The sequence below is a fragment of the Xiphias gladius genome, chromosome 2 (assembly GCF_016859285.1).
Source record: "Xiphias gladius isolate SHS-SW01 ecotype Sanya breed wild chromosome 2, ASM1685928v1, whole genome shotgun sequence".
Lineage (NCBI taxonomy): Eukaryota > Metazoa > Chordata > Actinopteri > Istiophoriformes > Xiphiidae > Xiphias > Xiphias gladius.
Window position 1 is genome coordinate 20222287 of NC_053401.1, and position 12234 is coordinate 20234520.

Consider the following 12234-nt stretch of genomic DNA (forward strand, 5'->3'; position numbering starts at 1 on the left):
CATTGAAATGGTGCCAATAATTGTGTCAAGCGTACATTTTATGTCTGTATTTTTTATTTCACTACATGATAATATATATATATTTTTTTGTTGTTCACTACCTTTGGACATTTTATTAAATATTCATATTATACAAAATTGGTTAATTTGCATTTATTTCTGAAGATATACTTAAGTTCTTATTGCACTTAAAATGCCAATAATTTCGACCAAGACTGTATGAGCAGGTTATGCAATGCGAGTGAACAAAGTTATCATTTTTAATGTGTCTGATCACTTAGATTGGCTATTTGGCTTGTAAATGAGTCTGTCAACAAACATAAAAAAACATACAAAATACAATTTGGGACAGTTTTGGGAAGGTGGTGGAAAAGTTAGTTTTGAGCCCCTTTCATGCACCCTGCTATAAATGTTGCCTACATTTCCTCAGTCACCATCATCTTTTCTAAATGTTAACACATTTCTCCCATTCTGAATGTAAGCAAATCTACTCCAGAAACATTACTGGCTAGAGTTTATGTATATCATGTTATGTTATAATGTACACTGCATTATATGACGGCCATCGCCCGCCCTGCTCTCTAATATCGGCATCGGCCATGGAAATACCAATATCGGTCGACCACTAATGTGCAGCTCATGTTACTGAATGTTTGGGTTGGTCTGAAGCTCAACTATCCCAGCACACACTGCCTCAAGATTCAACTGATCTTCTAAAGGAAAAAAAAAAAAGTCGTCAAATATCACTGAAGTAGGACCTACTTCAGGAATCCTGTGAAAGTAACTGTTTGATTCATTCGAGTCTCCTGCTGTTCCTGCCCAATCCAATTAAAAACTTGATTATTAGATTTTGACATGTAGCTGAGATCAAATACTGTTTTCTGCTGACAGCAGAAAAAGCAAGAATGCTAAAAAAAAGGTTTTTTTTCGTTTTGTTAAAAAAAAAAACAGAGACAATAACACAGCCTGATGTCCCAATATGATTTACAATCAGGAAACCAAAACAGAAGATGACTGTAGGTGGGCCCTCCGCCTACGCAGAACCCCCATGAGCGTCATATTGTACTATTGTATTGATGGTATACAATATATACAAATACAGCCTATTGGTATATTTAAATCAAAAACAGATAATAGGGTCGGGTGGGTGGCTGACGACATGCTGTCCTGGTTGCAAGCCAGGAGCAGAAGCCAGGAGCAATTTTTTTGGTTTGTTTTTTTTTTTGACGATTCAGACCCTTGTCTTAGCTGCAGGAGACCGCCTACAGACGCACAAGCTTAACCCCCTCATCAACAGCGCCTCAGGTCATTGGTCCTTAAATGCTTACAAGCTGTATTTGTCTGTGTCTGTATTTGCCCACCCACATGGGAAAACACATTTTGGTTTTTAAATGCAAGTTAAAAAGAGAGAATTGAAGTTCTTTTTTTTCTTGCTTCTGTGCTCTGCTGAACGTGAAAGGGGTGATTTTTTTTCCCCTGCTATCATTCTACTGGTGAAATCAAATGGTTTAAATGTACAGGGACCCGACTCTCATGAGTTGAGGCTTTAAACTGTCATATAAATCTTGAACCATGGACAGGGTCTCTGTAGACAGCTGACACTGAGCTAAACCTAATCTGAGGCGAGACACTTCACATCCTGATGCAGTTGTCTGTCTAGTTTCAACCCTTTGATACACAGGCTTTGCCATCTCCAGGGGTTCACAGGGTGAAGATTCTCTGAGCAGCCACACGGGGCTCCACAGATATACACTTCGTGCTTTTGCCTTGCAAAATTTTAAGTCTATAGAAGAGACTCTAACCTATTTACTGCTCTGTAAGAAGCACTGCATTCCTTACACACAAATCATACTTTATGCCCAAATCTGCAAGGGTGTGTCCATGAGGGACCATCTATGGGGGTCACAGCCCAAAGTGTGTGACCCTGAGGACCATACACACCGATGTGGGAACACGTAAATGTATGCAGACACCCATTGTAGTAGAAACAGAACCATGTCATCGTCCTTTGTGAAGTCCATCCCACACTGTAGTGGAGACTTCAATGTGAACACAAGTCTTGTATCTCTTCTCATCAAAGATAAGGCTTAGCTTTTTTCCAATTTTTTGCCCAATTGCTTTGATCCAGTGAATGAAAACGAGTACTCCACTGATTTAGCATTGCACTCGTAAAACATTGTCAGACTCACAATGGACTGCTTAAATAAGAAGGATCAAAACTGATGCAAAAGAACCAGAGATATTGTCTTTTTTATTCCACACATTATTCTCCTTTTGCAAAACCTGGTGTCTACAGTACCTACAACACAATTCAACAACTTGCAGCTGGGTTGTGTTATGCTAGTGGCAGCTAATGTAGCCTTGAGCCTTGAGCCTCGAGCCTCAAGCAGAGGTGAGGATTGGGCTACAGAGACATATACCCAGATTTTTTTAAATTTTGAAACTTGGAGTCTTCCGACCCAGACACAAAGACTAACAGGAATGGACTTATTGAGAGGCATGCTCAATCATGCTTTAAAACATCACATAAATCAGCTGTTTTTATTCCAAAGCATCTCTCAAACACACTTCCTCAATATGATGGCTGTAATTCACCTTGTGATTACCAAAACTTTTTCGGACTCTGGAAATTGCTTCTGATTCTTGTCCTAACAGAGTGAATATGCTTCTGATTCAGTAGACCTTTGTGATCATGATGTATTCAGATAGTGTGGCTGTGGTAGCGTGCTTAGACCAACTCCAGCGACCAATCAGAAACCAAGACAAGAAACACAAGAGCTCAGAGGAATTAAAATATTATGTTATCTTATTAGTTGTTAATAGTTTTGTACTCTTTATCTGCTGATTCGGTGTCATTCAGGTGGCTGTGTGTGGTTGTGTGTGGTTGTGTGTGTGTGTGTGTGTGTGTGTGTGTGTGTGTGTGTGTGTGTGTGTGTGTGTGTGTGTTAACAGTCCCTAGTGGCGGTCAATGGCGGCACTCTGTAGCAGGTCTGCCTGGGTCTGTGTTGGGGGTCTGAAGGCTGTCTGGAAACCTGGTGGTGGAGAGTGGAACTGGCTGGTGGGGGTTGGGTAGCGTGCCCAGACAGCTCTGTGGGGTGGGTGCGGGACCCCAAAGGGGCCGTTTTGTGAGGCGGAGCTGGACGGGGCATCCATTTCTGTGAGCGTCTGCAGGGATTTGAGCCAGTGTGGAGGACTGTCATCTTGAAGAGAGTCCAGACTGTTGCCACCTGAGGCTGGGATCCCTGCAGAGGACAAGGCAATACTGCAATCAGATACAGCTGTTTAAAGTTTAATCATTTTAAAATACCGATAAATAAATTCGATTTTATTTTGATGCCTAAATGCTCTATTTGCCGAATCTCAAATTACTGGGATGTTTTGGGGTTTACTATTTTTTTAATTCCTCACAAACAAGATTAAACGAATCAGCGATGTAGTACAATTACATCCACAAAGGATCTGTCATGAAGAGTACTCCATTGATTTAGCATTGCACTCCTATAACACTGTCAGACTCACGATGGATAGAGCCTACATTACCCACAAGGAAACTTTTCAAACCTATAGTCTTCAGCCCAACTGACTATTGTGTCAATAGTCAATATGTTTTCCTTGCAAACTTTAAAAAAATATTGCAAAGTTACTAAGTATCACGGTTCTCTTTTTTTGCTGCAAGTGACCCCTTTCACTTTATACATAGTGATTAAACATTAATATTAAAAAACAATTAGTGGAGCTTTAACCGGGTGAGTGACAAATAATTGATTCACAACGATGTATCCTATGCTTCTCAAATCTCCTATGCAAGTTGTAGTCCCTGGTTTTGAACATGAATACTCAAACAAAATTGAATATTCTTTATAAATTAGTTGCTTTCAAATTATGTTGAACCTAGTGTTTTACATGGAGTTTTGGATTTGAATCCATTTTAATGATGGATTGGCATGTCCTGTTTTCTATACCTACAGGTAAGTCCTCCTTGTACAAGGAATTTGAATTTACCATGTCCCCTTGGCACTTGTAGCATTCGTACCTCATGACACTATAACGATATAGTGATCATTAGCATTATAATGATTATGACACCTGATCACGGGCTTTTGCATTTTCCTGCTACTGATGAGTCTACTTGTTGTCTTGACTCTGCCCGTGTTGGTATCGGACCTCAACATGCAAATTAAGCAGGCAGCGCTGGTAAAGGTGTAACTAAACATGGTGTGTCTTAGGTCAAGGGAAGTGATGCAGGATGCTCTCCAGGAACCTGTGACATGCCAGATGGAGCCAGCTATATTCCAGGTTCATCAATTACTGCAATTTTCCAACTTACATTGAGTTGTGTAAACTCTGATCTCCAGTGTTAGTTACGTTTTTTTTTTAAATCTGATAGCGAGGTGTTTTGAGTACCATACTAGCTCCATGTTCTTTTAGATACTCCTTGGATTGAGCACATAGCTTTTAAAAGCTCATTATCATTGTACTTTATGATAAATCAAGTGTCCCTGAGCAGGACCTGGTTCCTACCTGTGATGATGGCTGGGTCCATCCAGCTGGCCGTGCCGTCCCAACGGAGGCTGTGGGAAACACTCCCAGAAATCCCGGGTGCCCCCGTGTGGTTGACGCTGGATGAGGAGGAGGATGATGACGAGGAAGACGAGGAGTTAGGCAGACCTCCAAAATTGATGTTGATGTTTGGCAACAGCGCTCTGAGGCCATCCTGCCATTCCTTCACATTTATACTCTCTACAAAACTTCCGTTTTCTGCATGAAGACAGGGAGAGAGGAAGCCAAATGCAGAAGACAGGGTTGACTAGCGCTGTTGTGGTTACATATTTGCAGCTATCCTACATAAGGATGTATACGGAATATGTAGTTATTTTTGCATAGAGTAATTCCAAGTGCACAAAATGAAACTGTAACCCATGCAAAAATGAAGTGCTCTTATTTCCGTTACAAAGGAATCTTTTATAAAGGTTTATGCCACATACATACATAAATAAATAAATATATAAATGATACGTCAAAGACAATAGTGATCCATACTGCAATGCTGCTCTTTGTGTTTTTTTTTTTTTAGGTTAGTGTCTTCTGAGTGACAATGTTTTCTTGTTGGTAGACAAATGTTGTCCGTGTTGTGGACATGTTGGTAAAGAGAACTGTGACAAGACTTCTGAAAAGGTGAACTCTCTAGTGAACTGTCTTAAACTTTTTTTTGGCTTCTCAAGCAAGGGCTGGCCACCAAAGACATAAGGCGCATTGTCAAGACAGTACTCAAACATTTTACAAATATTTTTTGGCCAATATAGGACAAGATCATTATTAATTTATGTTCCAAAGGCTAAATGTACCTAGACTTGATACTTGGTGGTGGTTCCTCCGGTGCTGGAGAATATAAAGCAAACATATGCTGAAATGAAACCAATTAACCAGCAGTAAAACATTATTGGCCATAGACTATACAACAAAACTTAGTACACCTTTGGTCAATGTCATTAAAATGTTAAGTGATTACAAATCCTATCTGTTTAAAATCATTTTATTTGTTTTTAGCCAAAGTGCAAGAAGAATGAAGCCAGTTCATTTGAAAAAGTAGAAATGTTTGACTAATTGAACAATAACGAAAAGTTCAATTTTAATCAGCAACTAAAGTCATCCCACCCTTCATTAGTGAGATTCCATTCTTTTATTTTTTTAATATTTTGTATGCCTGCCTTTATTTTTGATGACTTATTTGATCGTACAGGCCGTGGATGATACCAGTGTTGCACAAATCTGTAAAGAGATGTTCTTTCATTCTTCATAGATGATTCTTTTCAGCTGCTCTTTGCTGGAGGGGTTTTGTGAGCAATGGTTTTCTTTTTGGACACCGTACGTAGAATATAACTTCATGTGATGTTCTTGTACTGTCTGAGTCACTGAAACACCAATTTCCAGAGATAAACCTTGTGCTAAGTCTGAAGCACTTACCCATCTGCTTTTTCAATGCAAGCTTGCGTAAATGGCGAATTGTACATGGCATAATTTTTTTAGGCCAGTGCCGTGCCTTATGTTATTGTTAGTATGACTCTTCCTGTACCTCCTAGCCACTGCTGCAGCTGTGTTTCAGCCCACTGATGGTCTTGTACCCTCTCCCGCCTTTATGAAGTCTCAAAGTCTGGTTTCTTGCTTGTTCAGGTACTTCCTTACCAAGTGGAGCCTGTGTTACACTGGACAACAATCCAGGCGAGGATTGAGAAAGCTGTGGTGTCACAGGTCATTTTATAACCTTGGTCATGACATTAGCCTTGGAAATCACAGGTGTACTCACTTTTGTTGCATTGAGGTTGTACTTTGGGGCCTGTATTTTTCAATGTCTATCTAACCTCTTTGTTTTTGGCTGGACCATCACAGCGGAGCCAGCCATATAAACGCAAATGTCAGTGAGTGAGTGAGTGAGTGAGTGGGTGATAAAGTTACACCATTGCTCAGCTGAATGTTGCATGACTAAGTGCTGAAGTTGCACCCTTGGCCATTGCTTCATCTAATGAATAGGCGCAAAAAGTTTCTATTACATCATCAGGGGGGCGTTTACAGGCAGTGCTGCAAATTTAGCACCTTTGCTACTTCCTGTAGAAGAGAGTTGCCAGTATTGCCCCGTGAGAACGAGGTCGGGCTTTCCCTCCACAGGCAGACCTCTCTATGCGTCTTATTCAATTGACTGACGGCAGCGGACACAGACGTGAAAGAGCTTCTAACTGTCTCTTTGAGTGATACCTACACATACCGACTATCATAAAATCCCATGGTTGGTCTGCATTGCTTTCACACCATCCTACACAAACCAAATCAAACGGACAAATGCACCAGAGTACTTTTTAAACAAACCAAACAGGTCAAGTATAAAGAACCCTTAAATACAAATGGGGCCTGTAAAACTGGTGTGCTGGCAGACAACTCTGGACTTGGTGGTGAAAGTAAACAATGAGCTGCTGGTGTCTGAACAAGGCCTATTCAATTCACAATCTGACAACACAGTTAGAGTAAATCTGATGAGGAAAGAATTAGCAGCTTCACACGCTGCTAATTTGCACTTTAACTGGCTCAATTTACATTACTTGAGAGCTAGGTGTAGCTTTACTTCTTTTGTGTGTTCTGCTCTTAAACTTAAAAATGTAAAGCCTTGAAGCCGGGGACAGGTACAAGTCTCTAAGTGTCGCCACATATTATACAGTCATAGTGACAAACTCATGTGGGCATGGTAGGCTAGGGTAAAATATGCAAGATTTAGACACCTGCAGCCAGTAGGGATGGGTAGAAAAGTTTCAGCACTGATATAAAAACCATTCTTTTTTTTCCATATCTTACTAGACAAATCTGAAGCTTTTTCAACTCTCGTTATTTTCATTAAAAAAAAAAGTAAAAAACAAAATAAAGTTCTTAAATGCTGAATGTTGTCTAAACACAGGGAGGCACACAATGCCTTTGTCTAAAAATTTGACTATCGCTGTTGGAAAAAGGGGGATACAGCTGTATTATTATAAGTTTTGAAAAGTCTACAACTGTACATTGACATTCAGATTTTGTTGATTATTATGTTACATCACCTATCCAGTGGTAGGAAACTCTGGTATGTTTTTAAATGAAATAGTGATCAATAACTTGAATTCATGAAATTCACACAATTTGTTTGAACATTCGATTTCCCACACTGGTTTTCTGGGCCTGTGGTCAAAAATGTAGCCAGGTCAGTCTGATCTGAGTTCTGATTTAAGTCCTGAGACTGGAGAGTGGGCTACTTATTTATCTGTCATGTTTTCTCCTGCAGCCCAAAAGCAGTATGGCCGTGCTGTGGTTTGGAGCTGGAATAATTTAGAACTCTGTCTAATGAGACACTGCAGACAGCAGGCCTCACGACGAAGACAGCCTTTCCAGTTACCATGGTTCTATGAATACTAAGTACTAATTGACAAGATGATTGTTAGCCGACTTACTCATTAACCCCCACCGCTAGCTTCCTATAAGATTGCTGGATAGAAGAGACTATGATAATGCTATGAAATATTATTTATTACAACATGTCTTGAGGTGTTGTTACTATAGCCATTACTTCAAGCATTAAGTCTAAGGTCGACAATATTAATTATATTATGCCTTTCAATTAAATACTGCCAAGCAGTAACCCCCAAAACCTGAGTGATTAATAAGAAACAATCCTCCCTCAGTATTCCCCTGTGATCCTTGCTTAGCCCTCACCAAGCCCCTTTTTTCATTTTAATCAGGCTGTCAGGCAGGGAAGCATGACTGGCATAAACATCATCACCTATGTTGCCATTTGCATCCCCACATAAACAAGTGCTGCAATGTTTAATTCATGAGGCCAAGATCTGCCTTCAAAATCAGTTCTAACCAAGTTATCCAGTGCCACTCCTTTACAAAGAGGCATTAGTTACCACTAAATTATCTGATATCTTTTATGACTACTATTAGACGAAGGTTGTCTGCCAATGTAGCCTCATTTTCTTCAACTAGTTTCATTTACCAGCCGTTATCTAATTTCTGATACATTGTTAATGAGATCACTGTAGCTCAGAAATAGTAGACAATTCCAATCTAAGAGAGAAGAAGCTGCTTACTTTGAGTCCCAAATGCAAACAGCCCTGTCCACTTGATCTGTACTTTGGTCTGGGGCTGTTTTTTTTGTTTTTTTTAGCATTCTTGGCTAATTAGCTTACGACCTACAGCAGTAAACTATTGTTCCATGGCAAAGGAGCATATCATTACCAAATTGCATTATTGTGTGAGGTTGCCAGCTTTATAAAAAGCCCCGTTCAGGACTGGCACATCACATTCACTCTTTAATATTCTTCATCTGTGTGGATGCCAGTCCTGGATGCTACTATGTATTAATCTAACATTAGCGGCTCCATCCTGCTCTTTACTGGATTTTGGGAAAGTCGACTCTTGAGCAACCACAGCTTAACTTAGTCCTCATCCTCAAAGTGAAATATACTATTTAAAATTAAAACAATAAAGCATAAATTTAATCCCTGTTTTGCTTTAACCTCTATTGTAAGCATAGAAACTAATATGGCAGTGATCTTAGTACTAAAAATATCTAATGATATCAAATTACCATTTAGCCTCAGTCATGAAGCATGATACATGTCTTTCCAGAAAATTATCCTACAAACTTCCAGAGTTAACGTTGATTGGCTAGCTAGCTACAGCAAATAAAATCCGCTAGGAAAATGCTGGTATTTTAGCCGGCAAAATCCCCGCTCGATGGTCAAAAATGAGAAGCTGCTTCTGTCTTACTCTGTTTGAAATTTAAAAAAAAAACACTACCCTGAATTTTCATGGTAAATCTTCCACTGTTAACACCGTAAACTAGATGGAGGGAACTGCAGGACCATGCTACCTTAAAATATCATTAGGCTCTGCTGAGGCAGACAGAAAATCACAAGAACTTGTATTCAAAGCACATCATGTTGGTGTTAATAACTGCCCTCAAACATAATTCTTTTTCAACAGAGAATGCACCAAGTCCAAAGTCACATCCTTAGGAGTTTGAATTCGGTAAGTTGAACTCCGAAGTCCAGGGGAAGGCAGATATACTCAGATCTATCTGAGGGATGGGGCAACGTTTAGAATGCTACCAACGAGATCGGGCTGTATAGCAGGCAACAGCCAGGTACAAAGTTCCTGGAAAAACATGAAGAAGAGTCAAAGAGGCACTTTACCCTGTCTCTCACAGGGTACAGTTTGAAGCTAACGGCAGATACTACGACTCCAGTAAATTTGATTGTGATGACTATGGCCACGAACGCTTAATGTTGCGGTTGATTTTGGTTTATTTTGTTTTTCACAGTATAATTGAAAAGGTACTCAAGTGGCATTAAAGGAAATGGTACTGTCGTATTAAAGCTATCTGCTGTTACAGAATCCGGCATCACCACTTCATATGGCTATAAGCATACTTCATTTCACTGAAACGACTGGAAATACTTGATTTCTCATCCTTTTCATTTGCCATCTGAAAGCCACACAGTCAAGTTTTGAATTTAAGTCTTTATACATAGATGCATGGTATCTTCTTTTACTCCTCACTGTTTTTTCCACCCAGACACACCTCTGAAACAAACGCAGCTCACAGTTTTCACTGGATGATGGAGTTTGATGATGTGATGTGGTTAAAAACTCTGGAAAACCTAGTAAACCTTGGTTTGAGAAGATACCCCCTCCCCCTTGTTTTTTTATCAGCCTACTGTTTGCAATGTCAAAAATGAACTTCCGTGCTCAAACTGAAAAAAAAAAACAATAATCAAATGAGTAAAATGCGAAATGTAAAACTAACATATATTTTATAAAAAGACTAAGACTGAAACTAAAACAAAATCATGTTCCAGAATTAGAACTGATGAAAACGTAGGAAGTTTTCTGTGATACTGTGATAATTCATTAGGCAAAATCATTTTTTTATGTCTGTAAGAGTGCTCCTTACAAACTGATTTCAGGTCAGTCTACTCCCTGTAGCTGCTACCAAGCTCCACCACACCATCAAGACTTTTTCCATCTCTTTTTTTATCTAAAGCCAGAAGAAGAAGAAGAAGATTACTTGTGATGGCATTTACAGCAGGTGTTGAGCGACCGTTAAATAGAAACCAGTAGAAATGAGACTGGGCCTGTGTTTGGTGGTGTGAAACAAGATGATTCTCAAGATGTACCTGAGCAAACCTGTTTGCTCTGTAACAATAATGCAGCAGTAAATGACGTGCTGCCACCAAGTGGTCAATAAATGAACATATGTTTACCCACAATGCAGTGCACTAAAATGATGTCATGTTCTGCAGAAACAGTCCCTTTTAAGAGGAAATACTCCACAGAACAGAATACACCGCATTCTGAGTGTCTCTATGATGTTCAGTGCCAAGCTGATGCATAGGATCGGGGTCAGAGTCCCTCCTAGGACTTGCGCTCAAAGTTGGACTAAAAACCCTCCTACCTCAGAGTAGGTTGTAGTAGTGTTTTACAACACTCAGAGTCACAAAGCAGATTTCATGATGAGTTGTAGTTTTCTGACAGTTGCTGTTTGAAGGATCAATCAATGGGAAAAAATAAAAAATGCAGAATATAGCAACATTTTTTATGTTTAGGCTTTATGTGTATAGGTATTTAATAGGTTACAGAGTCATCAAGGTTTTCGATTGTAATAGTGTGATACCTAAAGTAATACAGTGCTGAACTTAAACCTTACAATGATATGTACCAGTAAGCCATCTGTAGATAGATAGTAGGCTAGATAATTTGACTCAGCTAACCAATCACACCCTTTTACCCAGCCTATGTTAGCACTGTATCTTACATGTATTGTGCAATATTGCACATGAAGTAATGGTTTTGCAGACGGACTATGTGCACACCTGCATTTAAAACATGGAATTTATCTTCTCTGTTCCACTTCCAACTCATCTTTCAACTACACCTCCTGTTAATTTACCTCATCGGTGGGGAAATGATTTATTTCCGTAATGTCATCAATTGGGAAATATGCTGTCACAAGATCTCTTAAAAAATAAGCCTGCTATTGCTAATTTTAAAGAAATGAATAGAGCCATTCATTCATTTTTAAATAAATAAACCTGCAATTTTTATGAATGCAACTGTTTTTTTTTTCCTCGATAAATCCACACTGAGTTGTGAGAGATAGATAAGTCTGTGTATTACCTGTGGAGCTGTAGCAGCAATCAAAGTTTGATTTTTTTTACTGCCCATATCATTGCTGTTTCAAAGCTAAGGTTGCAATGATTCTGGTTTTTGTGGCCTGAGTATGCACTCTATTTTGCATTCCCCACAAGACCTATCAAAAAGTATTGAATTTTTGAAGTATTGAATTATATCTATTAATTAGTTAGTTGTCATCGATGAACAGCTCCCCTTCTCTCCCAAACGCCATCTCCTGGCAGCCCCTAACAGCTGGTACGGCTCTGGAGCTCTGCTAAATATCAGCAGAGATAGGACTGATTTCCTAACTTTAGAAAGATGATAGATTGTCTTCACTCCCAGTCCTGAAAGTAGGACCAAATATGCGTCACTCACACACATGCTATAATAAGTGATAACAGCTCAGTGGTATGTGTTCTCCCGCTTGCACTGGCATGCATCACTGGGCTGGGTGTGGCAATCCAGATGTGGGTGTGTTATGAATATTACACGTGGCCAAAAATACACTGCTTCCCTACCTTCAAAGCAGTCCTGCAG

The 12234-nt window shown here is 39.5% G+C and overlaps 1 protein-coding gene across 5 annotated transcripts in view; it reads right to left on the reverse strand.

Annotated features, from left to right (window-relative positions):
• Nucleotides 1–99: 99 nt before the first annotated feature.
• Nucleotides 100–12234, reverse strand: part of cnot4b (CCR4-NOT transcription complex, subunit 4b) — a 37574-nt gene continuing 25439 nt past the window's right edge. For all 5 annotated transcript variants that reach the window (XM_040146632.1, XM_040146665.1, XM_040146641.1 and 2 more), the window contains 2 exons: nucleotides 4522–4758; nucleotides 100–3242 (listed from right to left, as the gene is read on the reverse strand). In XM_040146632.1, coding sequence (XP_040002566.1) covers nucleotides 2956–3242; nucleotides 4522–4758 — 524 coding nt within the window. In that variant the 3' untranslated portion in view covers nucleotides 100–2955. The remainder of the gene's footprint in view (nucleotides 3243–4521; nucleotides 4759–12234) is intronic.